The 20,686-nt window shown below is 27.0% G+C and overlaps 1 protein-coding gene across 3 annotated transcripts in view; it reads left to right on the forward strand.

Moving 5' to 3' along the window:
* The window catches only part of LOC100164485 (solute carrier family 22 member 21), a 42,717-nt gene that overhangs the window by 16,252 nt on the left and 5,779 nt on the right, over positions 1–20,686 (forward strand). Inside the window, exons 1-3 of one of the 3 annotated variants that reach the window (XM_001952681.5) lie at positions 587–718; positions 1,380–1,461; positions 17,306–17,472. In XM_001952681.5, coding sequence (XP_001952716.1) covers positions 17,333–17,472 — 140 coding nt within the window. In that variant the 5' untranslated portion in view covers positions 587–718; positions 1,380–1,461; positions 17,306–17,332. Of the gene's footprint in view, positions 1–584; positions 719–1,379; positions 1,462–17,305; positions 17,473–20,686 lie in introns of those variants that run through there. The other 2 variants (XM_008182924.2, XM_029490954.1) reach the window with 2 other exon arrangements.

The raw sequence follows: 20,686 nt of genomic DNA on the forward strand, positions 1-20,686 counted from the left end.
TTCATTACTGTGTCACAGTGACCTACTCTATGACGACGTAGGTACATTCCTCGTAAAAACCTCATATACGACAGAACGAGTTTCACTTGATTTTCTTAATTTAACTAGGGCTGAATTAGACTAATTAATTTAACTAGGGACGCAGAAACTTTAAAAGACTAACGAATTAAAATTGTATTGACAAATTGCGCATAAAATGTATAACAATATTGTTGTGACAATAATGATCACAATATATAGTGCACATAAATTATAATTTAGGTATTCATCTCATAAATATTATTATAGTACAATTATGGATAAACTTCGTGGACTAACGTTTTATTAATTGTTCAATAAAAAAAAAAAATGTAAGCATATGTGCAGCATTTACAGCTTTACATTTTAATTGGTTTTGTATACTGAATGTTCAATTAATGACAAAAACAAATATGATTTACGAAAGGCGAAAGTAGAATAATAGGTATAACGGTTCCTACAGGCCATAATATATAATTAACTATATACATACTATATCTGTAATCAATAATAAATTATAGTAGGGATACTCTAGTGGGGATCTACTATAGAGATGTTCATAAATTGCAATCGGATTACACTGGATGTAGTAGCATCGAGTATCGAGACCTGTCAACACCAACGCTGTTTTTTCTGATTTACTTATATTTTATCCACCGCTTCAAACTCACCGTTACGGGAAAAACAACAATAACCTCAGGTGTCGTATATCGTTCAATATGAATTGATGCATATTATTATCATTATTATTATTATTATTATTATTGTTATTGTTGTTATTATTATTATTATTTATCATCGTGTTAACAAAATCGCTAAACTACCAACTACCTTTGTGCGTGGATACTATAGATAGATATAAATTCTAAAATGTATAAGAGGTGCGCGCATCCCGTGCTGGGCTTCTGTTGTATGTATTTGTCTTAAATCTGGTATAAATGATGAAAACTATTTCTTTAAGACCAAAATAAAAAAAAATTAAGCTCATCTTAACATTATGTTCTAATTTCTAATGTAGTTTTGAATAATTCGTTATATTTTTAGGCATATTTATGTATAGGATTAGAATAGATCAGGTATACTATAATCCATGGAAACAAGGTTGTACTATGGCTTTCTGTAGACTGTAGAAGTGTGTTATTTTTGAATTAACTTTTCAAATATTCATATTTCATCATAATAATATATTATTATGCTCAATAAAGTTTTTATTTTTAATGTTTTCCAAGTAAAAGAGTATAGTATAGCTAATCAAGTGCACATATAATAATTGTAAAACGTCTTAATCGCAATCCTATTTTTTTTAATAATAATTAAACATTTTTTTAATTTCCTGTGAACCTTCATTTTTTGAATTTCAGATTGAAATTGAATTCTTATCCCAACAACTATTTGTCTTTTGGAATTATTCTGATTGTACAAATAATAACTTTATTTACATAGGTAAGTACCTATCACAGCTATTACTTTTGATATATTTCATGATAAGGATAGGCAATCAGGTGAAGAGGTTAAATGCTTTGACAAATAAAATAATTATTATAAAGAGTCAAATGCTTATTATAATTATGGTTGACCTCGAAACAATATAGAAATATAATATAGAAAATGATAAAAAAAAAATTACAAACATCTAATTAAATATTATAATATCAAATAAAATATATTTAATTCACCTTTAATAATAAATAAGGTATATAAATGATTTAAACGTCATGACGTAGTCATGTCATTATAATAATTGTTCGCATTATAATTTGTAACACGGTAGCCGTAATCAAACCGTTTAGTTATAATGTAATAATATGTATACCTAATTTAAACAACGTAATATAATAAATGTACACTTGTCTAGGTCTAAGTATCTAAATATTTATTTTATAATTGTCACACAATATATTTTTAATTTTATTTTCTTACTACCTATATATGATCATATTTTGTATTTTATGTGTCTTTGTTCACATACGTGTTGTAAATAGCAAGAGATGCACAATCAGCCATAAAAAGCAAAATAACATTAATGTTCTTAACTATATGAATAGGCGATGAATGGCATCCTATCGCTGAATGAAAAAGATTTTAAATTTACTTACCATTCACACATTATTTACTTACATGTAAAAAGAACATAAAAAAATTGTGGATTAGTAATTTTCTTGATATTCGTATAACATCACAACCACGTATGGATAAAATCGTACTTTTTATAAATTATAATATTTAACACTTGTATACCAACAGCACAAATCACTAACCAGTCCGTGTGCATCTAACCTAACTTGGTTTAGGGGCTTAGAATATAATATACAATAAATTACGCATTCATCTTATTTGTATGATTAAAATTGACGATTGTTTTGGCTAAGTCTCGTTTCATACTAATGCATTTTCTTAAGTACATAATAATTTATAAAATATTTATGTCATATCCATATTAGTATCATACCTAAACCCACTATAGAGGTACAGCTATAGTTATTGAACGTGTATTAATATTTTGCGTAACTATATAATTATTATCATATACATTCCAATAGTATTGTACATAATATTATATTGTGTTAACATATTAAAATATATTTTGATATTGACTTTTATTTTAATTTAATAATCGTACAAAGATTATTATAATAATAATGGTAATTTCAGTAGCTTTATATTTTTGCATACGATGTAATTGTATTTAACGTTATTTAGACCAATTGGCAATTCAGATATCGAACTTGAGACCAATGCGTACTCTGCAGACACAAAATCAAATGTGTTATAGGTAGGTAGGTACTTCATACAATCACAGTTCATACACTCAATACTCATGCCTTTAGATCATGGTGCTATAAGTGTGAGTGTTAGGTACAATATGCCATGTTTCGTTTGGAAAAGAAAACAAAATATATCCATCATAATCAATGCAATTTAAAGTCGTATCAATAAGTGCACTATTTATATAATACATAATTACGATTCCATCTGAAGGATTAAAATTATTTTATTTATTTATATGGGTGTATCTATATTAGAAATCAATCAAACATACTCAAGTCTAGATTTGTAAACTACATCAGTCTTATCCATTTATATCAAATCGTCTTCTTATAAAAATTCCTTGTAAATCATTGTGTACGAAACGAGTTGCATGGGAACTGTTAAAAAAACTGCAGCATTTAAAATCAAAATTTATGCAAGCGTACACAAAACAATCCATGACTTTCACATCACCATATAAAGTTGTTTGTGTATAACGATTTATGAATTATGAGGAATGGGGGTGGAAATTTAGCCGAGTTGTCATTTAAGTTGTGTTCTGATAAATTACACGAGTTTATCGAGTTTAACGTTCTGACATCGTTTAACAATCTTAATAAACAGACTTCTGAGAAAATAAATATTTATAAGCAAATTGTTTAGGTGTACGAGACGCAACACATACTCCAAGATAAGTTAAAATAATTCACTGTTAGAATAGTGAATTAATTTTTTTAAATCTATGAGTATTGTTGCATTTTTATTACAGCTTTATAAATTTACAACACGTGGTATACAATTTTTTTTATGTTGCACGTATTTTTTAAAAACATGTTTTTGTTTTTGAATATGTTTAAACACAACATTATACCGTCATCAAGGTTTATCTTATAAAAACAGTAGAATAATTTATTTAATCATTATACATTTAATTCATTTAATTTTAATTATTGTATATGTATTGATAATCGTATAAATGATTATAATTTATTTAATGATTGATATTAATTTTAATTGATTTTAAATATTTTCCTTGTGTATTATTATCGTATTATCATAATAATTCAATGGTGGAAACGCCAATTGCTATAAAACTCCCTTTTTTCGAAATTGGGACATTATAAATGAATCGCACAGGCTCTAAATTATTATAAGTAGCAAGTATTATTATATTATAAATCTTTTTTTTCCTTTGACCACCAAAAATATGCTTTTTTAATCAGGTACGTATCTATATACGGATATATAGTACTACCTATATCATCAATCCCAACAAAAATTGAATTATCATATTATAGTGATTGTAAAATGATATTTCTGAAAGCTGGATTATAATTAAAATTTAAATGTTACGAAATATTATTGAATATAAATTATAATATTATATGTGTCAATATTTTCAACGTTAATCGATCGACCTTTGTAAATCTTAAGAAAAAAATACTAACAAGTTAGTAGGTATATTAGTATATGGTAAACGCCCTTCAAATGGTTATTATATGGTTCGAGTTTTTTCGTTAACTATACGTGGAACGTTCAAACATTAAAAATATGATCAGGTATATTCAGTGGCACACTATTGTAAGTGCCTCCGGATCCGGGTCTCTCCCTCTTGAGCGTGTCAAATGTCAAACTAATAAAACATTTTTATTTTTTCGATTAAATATCTTTATGTATAGCTATACATAAAGATATTTTATGCTTTTTATACTTTCCTAGGAAAGTTTTGTAATGTATTGTGGTAATTTCTAAAGAAACGGTTGATAGTACTTTTCTAGATTGGCCCCTATGCTTGGTTTTTGCCCTATGACCAAAAATGTTATTCTATTTATTTGTATTACGATAATAATATAATAATAGATTTGTAGTTTTTGTATCTTACTCCCCGAAAAATGTTGGTTTCACCACTGCGGTATATTTTACGCCTGCAGTAAAACAGCATGTAATATAAAATATGTAGGAGGTAAGGTATACACTATACACAGTGAAACTAAAACATACTCAAGTTTCAAAACTACTATTGTAAATTATTTCATGTGACTATTGGACTCAATACCTAACATCATTACACCTGATACGAATTAATAAGATCTCGAAACGTAACGCTATCGATTCAACCTGCAATGTGTTCGTAAACATTCCCGACCTTGACCCTCTGCATCAGTGCACCATAGTATCATTTGTTATTTTTTTTTCAAAAATGAATTATTCATGAACAGCGTTGTAATATTTCATCATCTCTCTAATTTTTTTTTAATTTATGAAAAATATTTTAAGTTGATCAAAAAATATTTTCTACTCGATTGATGAAGTAGGTACTTATACGTGATGAATAACGTGTTTTTATAGCAGCGATATCAACAGAAATATTTTTGCTTTTAAATAGCAGTCGTTGTAGGATTACAGGTAGACGTAGATTTATACATTATAGGTACCCAACGAATTTCGGGTATATATAAACTCGTTTGAGTTGCTCGGAGTTTCTTAGAAAAGCAAAACCTAAACGATTGATCTCGGTGGCATCATTAAAATATTTTTTTTAATTCACAAATGTACAATCAAATAACTCTGCAGACGCAGAATCACGTTCCTTCGTAATCTATTAATTTTATTTGAGTATTTATTATACAATTGTCGTATAGACCAAGGATGGGCAACTCAATGATACTAGAGGGCCAATTTTGAATGTGCGAAAATCTAGCGGGCCAGAGAACATAGAAAGCAAAAAAAAAAAACCTAATGTTAACTATACGTCTATAAATAATTTAATATTATTTACATTTAATAGTTCAATACTAGATGAGAATTTATATCTACTTTTTACGATAAACATTATATAAGTTTTAATAATTTTATAAATATAATAAAATAAAATACAAAAAAATCTTAAAATTTTATATTTTTATAAACTAAATTGAATTGTAGCACGGGCCAGTGAAAAATGGTACGCGGGCCATCTCCGGTATAGACTATGGGTAATAATACTATTATTATTATAGGTTTTACATTTTTACAATAAATTGTATATACAACAAGATAAATTATAAACGAAAGAAAATATTCTAACACATACTCGATACACTAATGAAAATATATGACAAATTTAAAGAAAACCTAAGCTCAAGTTAGTGTTAGATTACCTACTATAAATTGGAGTAATCTTGCTGCTTATTTCATAATATAAAGTTGAATTATTTTAAAGTAATTAATAATTATTATTTTCGAAGTATCAATTATTATAATGGTTAATCAAATAATACGACTAATTAATTCCAATTTATATTTTAATTCATTACCTAACTAAACGGAAATAAATATACTTTAAATTTTACGGTTTAATCGTATAAAAACTTCGCACATGAGTGAGTGTCATGTGCGTAGTAAAATATTACATAATACTACATTGAATAATATTTGATAAATTAAAAGTTTATATGTTTATATCTATACAATATAACTGTCTCTACTCTCCGTATGATTCAATTGTATTTTAATTAAAATATAAACTTTTGTATGTTTTTATAATATCATTGATTAAAAAATATAGTATTTACAATCAGTGCTATAGTAGCCATTAAATTAGCCTAAAAATAAAAAAAGCGCACAAATCATTACATTAACGAATAATCTGAAAATTAATTCAATTGCTCCGTTATCTATTACGATATACAAACACTCGACTTGAACACTAGATAGTATATGAATCTCGTGTGTTTACATAAGATACGTAAGTATATATATATGTCTTCAGAATTGTATTAATGAGAAACTAATTGATCTAAATTATACGTTTCTTAATTTTTTTAAATGTTCTGTCGTAATGAAATTAATTAAACGCATGCGTTTTTTTACTGGGGATTTTGTGAATCTAAGCTGATTCCACGACTATTGTATTTCAATTTAACGGTCTGTGAAACATAACACACAGGCGCCAAAATAATTAACTGATGACCCCCAATATCCATCCACTCGAGCCACAAGTGCTTTTTTTTTTTGTAGGAAATTTAACGAATTTCAAACAACTTGGGTGTGACATCATTACAAATATTTGAATAGTGCCAGTATAATGTATACACTATACCTACCTATAAATAAAACAATATTGTTTTGTATTTAAACCAGTTTTACATATCATATCTATAGTTTTCGAGGGATGCTATCATTTGAGCGAATAACTCAAAATTTCATATCGTTTGGGCGAATTTATACATATTATCATTTGAGCTAAATTTACACGGGTCCCTAATATAGGTATCTAATACATCGTTTGGGCGATCGTATATACCAATTAACCGAGTGTAACAGAAAGATTTAACGAAAAAAAAATGTATGCTAATCAAACGTATGACAAAAATTGTGAAAATTATATGGATAATGAATTATTTAAGAAATATACTTCAGGAAATTCCCAAAAATAATATTTTGAAAAACGTAATATTCCGTTTTAAATAAATTTACTCCAAAAAATATTGATTTTCGAACCGTTTTCGAGCTATAATTTAGGTTTAATTATCCAAATTAAGAATTTTAATATTTTAATACTAATATAGCCGTATATTACCTACTCCGAGGATGCATATTATTATTTATTATGTTGTTTATAATATACACGAGCGGGTATCATTTAATAATAACAATTAATAAGTAGAACATGTCTTAAAATATTATGTGAAATGTTTTGTTGTTAATATATTATTATTTATAATATATGTAGTGTTACCCACATAAGAGTGTGAAACGTCACACTTTATACTTTATAGTTAAATGGCGGATAATTCCTTTACCTAGCTATGCGATATATTATATTATTATGATCTAATATTTATTTTTAGTTAAGTATTATTTTACTTGTTTAACATTTCCCACTTTTTGTTTACTTTTACTATATTATATAGTATATACATAATGATTAGGTGACAGTTCGATGGAATTATTACTTATAGACTATAATACGACCTACAATATTTATACCATTATAGCATTATATTGTAAAGAAAAATGCTACTATTCAGCGCATTTCACACTACTATATTGTGACTCGACACCGTTTGTGATATACACGAGTAGGTACTGAAAAAAAATTTCAATTAATAATCAATATATAGTTAAACGATTCTGAACAGAAATAGGTTGAATATTCAATAATTTATGAAAAATATCATTAATTAGATATGTTGAATTATTAAAAATACATATAAATCCGGGATATAGATCATAGAACCGAATGTATATGGCTAATCCTAATAACGCAGGTGAAAGTTAAAAGTCTCTATATTATGCATGAAAAAAAAACATATGTGCTATAAATGTGTCACACGTTGTTCGTTACTTATGCACATTAATGTGTCTCGTGAAGACGTGTGGAAAACAAAAAAACCACCAACTTCCAAAGTAAAAAGTGGACGATCTACATACGATTCGGTATGATAGGTATGTGCCTGCACAGAGGCAAAGCACGATGCTCACATAATATTATTACACCCGACCAAATTACGATCACTGCCGCAGACATTAAAAAAATCACATTATTGTTGTTTGATTATACATATTATACTTATATCATTATAATATATCACTATCAGATCGCTATACAATTCTACATGGGCATTCGGGAATTCCTCGTTTCGGGACTCGTATACAAATGTAAAATCTTTGGAGGAAAATAAAACGGAAACCAAGACGACACTATAATTATTTGGCGCGTAAATATAACGATATTGATAATATTATGACGACGGGCCGATCGTCTCCGCGAATCGTCCTTGGGCCGTGCTCGCGCTCCAATATAATATATATTATAATAATAATAATAATTACACGTCGTTCATGGTCGGAGATGTGCGTCTGCCGCGGCTAAAGAACACGCACATCGCATTCGTTCGCGGCGGGTGGCGGTCGCCAGTCGGTCGGTCGAAACAAAACACGAAGACCAATGGTTATATTATAATATAACGCTGAATTGAACATCATTCGCTCGATCATCATCTGCATCGGTATAAAAGAGACAGTCATTGGCTGATATACGTTCTGTGGGGGGGGGGGAGCTGAGGGACTTGACATTTTTACCGATCATCAAAATTAGGCGGGCACCTTCAACGCATGGCATAAATGATGTCCCAAACGTGTATATAGGTAGCCTGGATAAGTGCAAATAATTAATAAACGAATAATAAATCATAACACATTCGGGCATATTTTAATGTCGGATTAATTGAATCGATTAGGGATAGGATTTTGTTGCAAATGCTAGCTTTTTTGTGTGATAAAAACCTATAATTCTTAAGACATAAGAATTATATTTATTATATAAATTCGTTTCGTATCATTCCGATTCTTATGAAGAAAACTTTACTTTGTTTTTCACCTGATTGTACTTTTTTGATAATTTTTGCACGATTTTCACCGAAAGTCAAAAACGTCATAATATATTTCAACATTTGTGCCATACTAGGAGGTTCCCTGCTATGCTATCGCCAGAAATAAAAGAAATTTTCATGTTTCATCGTCGGCATTATTTCGTTTGTTACTAGCTCACTTTACTCACTGACTTTAGATTACAAAGTATGTTGTAGACGGAAAAAACCTTCTGGGGAGGAGGAGTATTTCAGCCCTCCCTTCCTTAATATCCACCGCCTGTTGATCGCACTATAATATATATTATACATAGGTATAGATGCTGCGCAATTCCGACGGTATTCGGATTTATGTTTTGCTCGAACGGTGGCGCGGCGGCGGATGGAGGGAAAAACCTATGTGTGTACCGTGTCGAAAGAGGTTCGTTGTAAAAAATGCGCTCAGGTTTTATATTATTATACGACGCACAATGCAGTGTTACGCTATGTATATACATCGATGCTACTCGACGTGTACAATATGATGGCTATACCACGATCTCGGTTTTTATATATTATTATGTTTTTAAGATACTTCCTTAGTCGCGTTTTTTAATACCAAACAGGTGAAACACGTGATGTAGGTACATATTTTAATTTTTAAACAAGTGAGTGAAGAAAATCAAGGTCAACATCGTCGTTTTGCAATCAAGTATAATGGTGGACGAGTGAAATAACGTTTACGCGTATACTATGCACAGCAGGGTGTATACTGTGGGTACATGAGTTACGTACAGACTTTGAGAATTTGTTAGTGCGAGAGGAATTGAAATAATTCGGAAAGCTTTTTTTTCACATTGCTAGGATTGTAGAATTTTTGAAGGCACTTTTCAATTGTTTTCGATCTCATCGAATTTGTAAACATATTGCAATACTGTTTAATATTTGTAATACCTATAAGTATACCACGAAATTTATTGTCGTCCCCAAAAACTCTTATTTCGACGTGTGTCATGGCTTTTAAGATTTGCCAACGACGGACATGACGTATATATTATATTATATTTATAATATTTGGTGATAATGATGATAATATTTCGAACAAAATAATACTTATTGGAAATGAGTTATGAATTATTATTATTATTTGTATATTATTCATAAACAAATAAATTATAAATAGGTACCTACCATAATTAATAGTTGTAAATCATTTAAGTAGCATTAAACGTTTGATTTAATTTTTTTTTTTAACATAGAATTTTCAGTTTAAGTATTTGTCCCGACACAATTTATTTCGCTTAGGTGATACCGAAACGTCTATACATAATAATATTGTATCATATCAATGGATATAGTTATAGTAACCATGTGGGACGATTATCTATATCGTAATAGAATAATATCATATTTATATAACTGTTTAAGTAGTTTAAGATTCAGAGGCTTAGAGCCTATTACATTCTATATTAGAGGAGTACTTATACATATTATTAAAGCCATCGTTATAATATAATGTAAAACCAGAAGATATAACACATATAGTTTATATAATTCTATATTATTTGTTTGCCAAACAACAAAATTATCGTTTTTTCAACAATATAATTAACATAAACGTATGCTGAACAATGTGTCATAATTATATAAATAATAATATTATCTTAGTAGGTACCTACCTGCTTAACATTATTGTTTAATATTATTCTACGCTTCCTTCCGAAAAACGAAATTCTAAAACCACGCCATTATATATTTCAATTATTATTTTCAACTATTACTTGTTTGACGGAATAGACTGGCCGCAACTATATAACTTTAAAACTTTCTTCGAGTTTGGCGCACCTAATATAGGTAATAAACTAATAACTGTCTTTATTTTATTTATACTGTACCGATACTGTATCAATCATGTTTCAGTTAGGTAACTATCATACCTATAGAATTTATATTTTAAACAATTCATTTTGTTAGCCATAAATTTGTTGATCAATTATATGATTTACATGTGAAAGGTATATCGATTTTGATATAGACACTAGTTGCATTTCGACATTGTCAATCCACTTCCAATAGGTTCCCGGAAACAGGACTGTTCTCAGATGAGTAACCTGTAAGGCTGTAACCACCAGATCATTTAAACAGCATCATGATACGTTATGGTCTTATAATTAATATAATTATTAACTCCCCACCCCCAAACAAAATAAAACCTTAATAAATATTATCTCTATAAGTCATAACGTATTGGACTTAGATATTTAACTCTACTGTCATAAATAAACTAATAAATAACTTTTTTAACGGTAAACATTTTTAGCGATTTAGTTATTAGCCTATTTTCAATAGTATTTTTTCAAGTGTATCTGTCAAAATATGATTGCCTTAGTTTAAAATGTTATTATATAAAAAAAATATAAGACGATTTCCGCAGTTAAAAAAATTAAATTACGTTAAAATAATCACTAACTATATCAAATATATACCGAGTGATTCTTTTATCATAGAACACTCATTATTTCAAAAAGTGTAAATTTTTTTGAAAATATTTTTTACATAGTTTCAAGTCGCTTATAAAACAACGTTTTTCTTAAAAAATTATATTTTTAAATATTTTTTATCCTTATAATTTTTTAAGTTTTTTACTTTTTTGAATGACAACATTGGGTTTTAATTTTATATTCCAAAGCAAAATATTTTTCTTAGTATTTTGATACATGAAAATCGAATTTCGGGTGAGTAGTTTATGAGTTTTAAATATTCAAAGTTAAGATGAGCGGAGAAGTGGACAAAAATTTCGCGGGGTAATCCTGTTCCACTCCACACAAATATTTGAAAATATAATTTTTTAAGAAAAACGTTGTTTTATAAACGACTTGAATTTATGTAAAAAAATGTTTTCAAAAAAATTTACACTTTTTGAAATAATGAGTGTTCAATGATAAAAGAATCACCCGGTATGTACTAAAAATGGTTTCCACTTCAGAAACTACGTCGAAATATATGAATTACGCTGAAAAACACTTTGCCGGATTCATTGGTGCTTTAAGCTATATTAATTAAACAGGCAAAACATTTTGGAATTCAGATTAATATACTTGATACAATATATTTTTAAAGTTTTAATGAAAAAAATACCCATCGAACTGCTTGTAAAATGATCATGTTTATTTTTAATTGTCTTTCGTTTAATCCATTGGAGTTCAAATGCGAATTCCGTCGGAGGAATGCGTAAATAGGTTACAGCATTATAAACTATGTAGGTAGGTCAAGTAGTAAAATCTGCCAACGCTCTAACGTCAATGATAGATTTCTTATAACTCCGTCCAATATGCTCAAAATATGTGCTATAATAAGGTAATCAAATAGATAGCCAGATAGGTACCTACTAAAGTACCAGATATATAATGTAATATTTTGCATTATATAGTATATATTATCATATTAATGTTAACTTTAAAAATATATTATAACCATTGTACTTAACGCAGGTGGTCTATTTAACGAGTTACATTCATTCAATCAAACAATCCATATTATAATTGATTATATAAACGTATAAAGTTTTGATGATAAGGTCATTATTGGAGTGGCAGGAAAATAATTTTATATTCTTTAATTTTTTATTGTAATAGTCATACCTATATAAAATAGCTTATAATACCTAATGTATGTTATCGACATTTTTTTATAAATAAAAATATTCTGCTTTGGAATATTAAATTAAAAATACATACCACCATTTTTAAAAGTGGATTAAGTACCTATGATGACTAAAAAAATAGTTATGATATAAAGAATATTTGATTTATTTGTTTATATTATGTGTATAGTGTAGGATGTAGGTATACTTACGTACCTTTAGGTATAAATTAAGATTGTCTAATAGAATGCATGTTGAATAAAATAAAAGGTAAAAAATATCTTTTATATTTTAGATTCTGAGTGGAACGATAAATGTATTGATTTTACAATGATGTGTGTTTTTTTATTTTTTTATTTTAGATTCTGAGTGGAACGATGAATGTATTGATTTTACAATGATGTGTGTTTTTTTTTTTATTTTTTCATTTTTTTTTGTGTCTGTCATCACCTTTTAGGACAGTAAAAGTGCTTGGATTTTCTTCAACAGTACCTTTTCTGATAGGAAAGTGAATCTAGTTGGTACTTTGGGGGGGTCAAAAGTAAAATTTTTCCAATAGTTTTCAAAAGCGCCGTGAAAAACAAAAGAAAAATTAAGGAAAAACGGGAAAAAGGAAAATATTAAAAATCCTTAGTCACAGTTTTTTTTTATTAGCATTTAAAGTTCAAAAATTGACAAAATATGTAAAAATCACGAAAATTAGCAAATTATTTTGAGTTAATAATTCGTAAAAATTTTTCTTTTTAAAACTAAGATTTTAAAATGTAATGCAAGATTCCTTATAGGTTAATCTACCTTTATCAAAAAAAAAATGTCTATAAGAAACTCAAATTAAATTTTTATGAGCGTTTGAAATTCATATTTTTACAACAGTTGATATTCACTCGATTTCTTACGTAACGATTTTCTTATTTTATTGTAATTAAAAAACGAATGACTGTAGATACTTGAAAATTTCACTGAATGTTTATATTAGAATTTTCTATATACGATAGAAATTTGAAAATAACTTGACCCTTTTTGAGCTGATTACGGACATTGTCATTTTTAAATTATTTTAATTTTTTTTTCTATAAATATCAATAAAATTTTATTTGTTTGGTAAAAATGCGTGAAAATTTAATACAAGGCTCCTAATATATTGTTACAATAGCAGTTGAAACATATTAAAAATACATAGGCACAATTTTTTTTATAAGCATTTGAAGTTGAAATTTTGACAAAATGTATCAAATTTAAAATTGAATAATTATTTTGTAGTTAAAAAATTATAAAATGTTCAACTTTTATATCTAAGGATTGAAAATTTAAAACAAGATTCCACATAAATATTTAACTGTGTTACCAAAAATTCTAAGAAATACATAAGCACAGTTTATTTTTATAGTAATTTTAAGTTCGAATTTGGACGAAATTACATGTTAAAAAACCTAGAATAACTATTTTAATTATTTTGTTGTGATTGTATAATATTACTCGTGTGTACTTGAAACTTCTAAAGTATACTATTATATACCTATGATAGTATCACGGTTTGTTGTTGATGTATAACGCGTTACCTGATTGATATTGTGATATGATTAATTTGGAATTTATTATTAATACCTATTATAGGTCAATTTTTTTTTAATACTATAAATAAGTATACCTAAAATAGGTATGTCTAATACCTAGACTGACAAACCGTCTCCACTCAGAATCGTTTTTCTTATACAGTGATATTATATCATTGAATTCAAATTTAATACTATCCATTATACAGTGACCTACTTGTAACCTACTGTACAGCAGAGTGACATCCACTTACCCACCTTTTTTTAGTTTTTTTTTCTATAAATATCAATAAAGTTTTATCTGTTGGGCCAAAAAGTGTAAAACTTTAATACAAGGCTCCCGATATATTGTTACAATAGCAGTTGAAAAATATTAAAAGTACATAAGCACAATTTTTTTTATAAGCATTTAAAGATCGAATTTTGACAAATGTATCAAATTTTAATTTGAATAATTATTTTGTAGTTAAAAATTTATAAAATTTTCAACTTTTGCATCTATAAATTGAAAATTTAAAACAAGATTCAACGTAAATAATTAATTCTGTTACCAAAAAATCTAAAAAATACATTTACACAGTTTATTTTTATAGTCATTTTAAGTTCAAATTTGAACGAAATTACAAATTAAAATCCTAGAATAACCATTTTAATTATTTTGTTGTGATTGTATAATATTATTCGTGGGTATACTTTATACTTGAAACTTCCTAAGTAAAGAGGTGATGGGGGCCCCTTGATTGTATGATGTCATAGACCATAGTATATTTTAAACACTTCGGCGCCACTGTATATATCTATGATAGTATCACGGTTTGTTGTTGATGTATAACGCGTTATAAGTACCTAATAGATATTGTGATATGATTAATTTGGAATTTATTATAGGTACCTATTATAAGTCAATTTTTTTTTAATACCATAGACTATATAATATTATGTCTTATACCTAGTCTGACATACCGTCTCCGCTCAGAATCGTTTTTCTTATACAATGATATTATATCATTGAATTCAAATTTAATACCATCTATTATACAGTGACCCAGTTGTAATCTACTGTACAGCAGAGCGACATTCACTTACCCACCTTTTTTTAATTGAAAATCTATTATTTCAAGATCAAATATTAAAGTTTAATATTATTTGTCTTTATTTCCAATGAATTTAAAATATAATATTAAAACTATTCTACTTATTGTATTATTATACAATTATTATTTATAATACAACTATTATAATATAACTAATATAGCCATATAGGTACTAATATACTAACCATAGACCTATATTAACTAAAAAAATTCTAAACATTAATTTTATCTTCCAGAATACTGTGTTTTGCTTATCAGCTGTTGCAGAGGAGTGGTCCATATAATTATAGGTCTATGTTATTAACATAATATTCGTTAGGTACATTAGATATTACCTACCTACTTATTATGCATAATAATATATGATTAATTATTATTATTATTGTGTTAAAAAAATTTTACCGATCTCTTAGAGGTTTTTTTTCAAATTGTTTTACTATCTGTTCAATTATTCGCAAGCTCAGTACCTACTGCATTTCATAATGTCATCTATTATTACTACATTTCTACTCTAGATAGTAGATATATGACATGATGAATAAACATATCTATTATTCATGCGAAGAAAATTTAATCCAATAATAATTTTATTTTTTCCCATTTATAAAATATATCTATCATAATAACAATAAATAGGTATTGGGTATAATTTAGGTTGTTTTAATTTTGTTTTAAGGCACTCTAGATCTCACTTGTAATCTATCATTGGGTACGTCTCAAAATTACAACTTATATAAATATATTATGCATTTACAATTTCGTTCGTTTGCGTTAATTTGCGTTCTCAACAAATCGCTATTATTAGGTAGGTAGCTCACTTTTATTCAACAACATACGTACCTTTTTATACAACATTACAAGTGCACAACACAAAGTTTTAAAAGTTTTTATATGAATTTAACCTATCTACCTACCTAAAATCCAATGATATATATAACCTTATAATCATTGTCATATAATGTTGAACGTTATTCAACGATGATACACTACTAGACTATAGGTATCTAGGTACTTTTATTATAGTCGATAATATTATATTTATAGGTACTTACTCCCTGTGGCGTGGCTGTATTATAATATTTCTATCTCATATTTTATCGTCAACTATTTAATTTTAACAGTATAAAATAAAATAAATCATTTCACTGAAATCTCCACGGATATCATTCACCGATTGTTTATATTTTCTCATTATTAATTCTATTGTGTATAACCAACAACCATTAACCATAGATCATATATTATTATTATTGTACTGTACCTATTATAGTACCATCAGCACTACAATATGAATTAGTATAACGGTGTAACGGTTCTGATAATATACTTATACTATATTGATATCACAGTATCGTGGTATCACACAACAGGTATGGTCCTGTATTATAGGTATTTAGTATTTACCTACCTACATAATGAAAATTATAATTTAATATAGGAAATATTATATTATTTCCTAAAAAATCGAAGATCTCAAATCGTTGTTGTTTGAATTTATTTCGAGCAAATATATTTTGACAGTCAATAATATAGTCAATCGTATCGTATGAGTAGGTATATGTACCTATATTATATATTTATATAATATTCTACTATATGTTTCTAAATGGTACATTTGTACTTGTAATAATTTTTCTTCTGTTTTTTTTTTTTTTGGTCAATGCTATTATTTTTTTTTAACCATTATATATAAACTAACAAAAAAATAATTACGATATCAATATAATCTATGTAATGTTTTTGTTATGATACACCTTCCTATATACCATTATTTAAGCGCTTTACCATTTTTGTGGGTCATTATTCGAGTGTATTGAACTCGCACTAATCACGTATAATACCATATAACCGCGCATTATACTGTCGTTGAATGATTTTAATGACCGTGTCGTTGTTTTATTTTTTTTTTACGTATAGTACCAAGAAGTGAATTCCGGAGAAATAATGGATTTAGACGAGATCCTAAGCAACTTTGGATTGGGCTCATATCAAGTGACCATCTGTGCTCTAATGGGGCTCGTGCTCATGTACTCAAACGTATCACCGCTTAGTTACGCCATTACAGCCAGTGACCTTAAATACAGGTAAACTTGTAGGACATTTTTTCTCATTATATATATTATTCGTTTTGACTGCAAACTGCAGGTCACAATAATAACAAATTTCCTTTAAATTAAAACATGTACCTGAACGAACATATAATCACTTATATACGCATAAATAGTACATATTATACTAAGATTACTATTTATATTATATAAATGTATAATTTTAAAAGAGTACCTATAATTAATTTTGTATTAGTTACTCATTAATCATTATGCAAAACGTCATTTAACCGGGCACTATAACAGGTACATCGACAATATATTTTTTTTTTTTTTAAACTCCGAAAGATTTAATTTATTTTGTCTAAGTGGTGCATAATAATATAATATTATTATAATAATATTGTATATAAACAATTGATCGATCCTAAATTTGTGATGGGTATATAGTGTGTATATTTAATTGATTTATTATATTTTAGTGATATAAGAAAATAGAAAATTTCTATATAAATAAATGACCGATTAGAAACTTTTAAAATTAAAATTAAATGTTCGAATACATTTTGCGTATTTGATAAATAAAATGACTCAATTTGATTATTCACGAAGAAATAAAATAATTTTGATTACCTATTTATAATAAACACGGGTAGAAGGTAGTTATTTTTTAGTGGTTAATTAAAAATAAATCATACTTTTTTAATGGCAAAATCACTCATCAGTATACATTCCATAGACACAAATATATCATGGAATTATTAAGTCAAATTAAAATACAAAATATAAAGCTACATAGCCTACATAATATTATTACACGGATAAACTTAGTGGAACAAGCCACACACATAAATCGTCAAATGTGGCGCTGCTTATAGAAAACGGAACTATAATAAGTAAACAAGTAATAACTAATAACTAATAATAACAAATCTATATAATTTCAATTTTAGCTATTTGATTTATTTTCACTTTAGACGTCTTTAGTTATGATCGCTTAATGCCAAATAGCTTAGCTTTAATTTATTGTGTTTAGATATTGTTTGCGTACCTTTAATCGTTTGTACCGTTAAAAGTTTATTTAGCATAATAGGTTGGTATATTATAATATTTAAATTAGAAAGAGTATCCCTATTCATATTTGACAGTTGAATGTAATACAACCTAACCAAAACTATAATCTATGTATATAATAATAGATAAAAGGAAAGACAAATTTACATTAATTTATCTAAATCTGGTCAAGATTTTGTATGTGCAAAAGTATGAGTCTTGTACATACATATTATTACATATCTCTTTTGTTGTGTATTAGGTACAGCTTTTCACTATTTCCTTAACAAATTCTAAGGAGTTCTAAAAGTGATGTTCATAGAATACCATCAGAGTTCAATTTCCAATATATATTGAATTGCAAACTTTTAAAGCACTCCTTTTACGAGGAAAGATGATAACATAAAAAAACACCATCATTGTAAAAAACCAATATATTCCTTCTAGAAATAAAACCCTTGTATATAATAAACGATCAACATTTTTGTCAGCGAGTTGGTTAGGGTACACTCTTTTATAATCGAATTTCGTCATTGCGAAGAAAATAAATTGAATTTAAATCTATGTAAACAAATTTCTGGATAAAATATATTAGCAAATAAACTAACTGTTTTTATAATTAAAAAATCTCAATTTATCTTTTTTCTCATACAATAATGTAAAGAATATAATATATAATATACGTTAAATAATAAATAAAGCGACTACAGTACAAATAGTATACAATTATGTTTTAAATACAAAGTTAACGAACCTTAGTGTTCAATGTTAAGTAAATAATGTATAAATCTTCTGAGCTCTTTTTTCAGTTTATTAAAAATGTACGACAATTCATTCTTTACTCTCTAGGTTTTTTTAAATAAAATTAATTAATTCGTTCAAAATGTATTATGTTGCATACTTGTATTGGAGATATATTTTGTTTAATTATTTTTCTATTTCTGATTTAAATTTAAATTTATTTATTTTAAATACTTGCCTATTTAATAAGAGGTTTATTTTTTCATTTATATATGAATTGTGTTTAAAATTAGTAGAATGCAAACCAAACCATTTTAATTAAGGATAAATTGTCTTGAGATAACATTAGTCTTACGCTTTTATGAAATTTCGTAGAAAATGCACTTAAATAGTACCATCTAGTATCTACCTACGAGAAAACGAATTTTCTATAACCTAATATAACTATATAAGGTATTATTGTAATATTGTGTCTTAAAATAATAATACAATGATAAATTATTTTTTAAATTCACTCTCATTTGTTTAATTATACTATTCACCATATATTATGCAGTGCCATTTATTAATAGAAAATGTAAGAATGGGTACTGTTACTGTATAGATGTACAATTTCCGGAATTTTTCTTGTGAAAACAAAATGTGTTAAATAAATTGATTTCACAATAACATTATAATTTTATATAATTATATGTATATTGAAATAGTTGTCCCAAAATAAATTTAAAAAACATGTCACGTACTCCCGTTATAAATTATTAAGTCAAATTGCAGGTAGTACATTTACATAAATATTATGTTTATTATATAAATAGGTACTTATCATTATTACTTAGTTAATAATCTGTCAATATAAAAAAAAGATTTAAAAAAAAAACAACAATAATAGTGAATTTAAAAATAGTAATAATCACTATATATATACTTCATTACTTAATTAATGTGCAAGGTTAGAAATAATAAATTTGTCAATCTTACTGCGTATTTTTAACTGCACATCATAATAAAATACGCTTTACTATACTCTGTCCGAGTTAATAAACATAGTCGGCTTCCGACTTGTGCGCTGGGGGAGGGGGGGTTGACAACAGGTGTTGCCTGATTGCAGTCTAACGAAAATTTGTCACCGCCATCTATCGACTAAGTTTCTTAACTTGAACAGAGTATAATTGATATAAACAATTTTATTGCAATTATAAGCATTTGAAAAAATAGATTTCGTACATACAAATTAGGTATATTATTTAAATATTTAAAACGTGATTGACAGCGTTATAAGAATAACGAAATATGTTAAATATAAAAAATGTTTTGGTCGGGCGCATTGAATAGGCATTTTTAGTACATTCATGCTGATCAAAGCGTAGTTGTTAACATAAAATAGGTACCAAATAATATAATTAATTCAATTTTTAGTTTTATTCTATGATTGTATAGTTGTTATACAAGTGAACAA

This window comes from Acyrthosiphon pisum, chromosome A2, assembly GCF_005508785.2.
Source record: "Acyrthosiphon pisum isolate AL4f chromosome A2, pea_aphid_22Mar2018_4r6ur, whole genome shotgun sequence".
Classification (NCBI taxonomy): Eukaryota; Metazoa; Arthropoda; class Insecta; order Hemiptera; family Aphididae; genus Acyrthosiphon; species Acyrthosiphon pisum.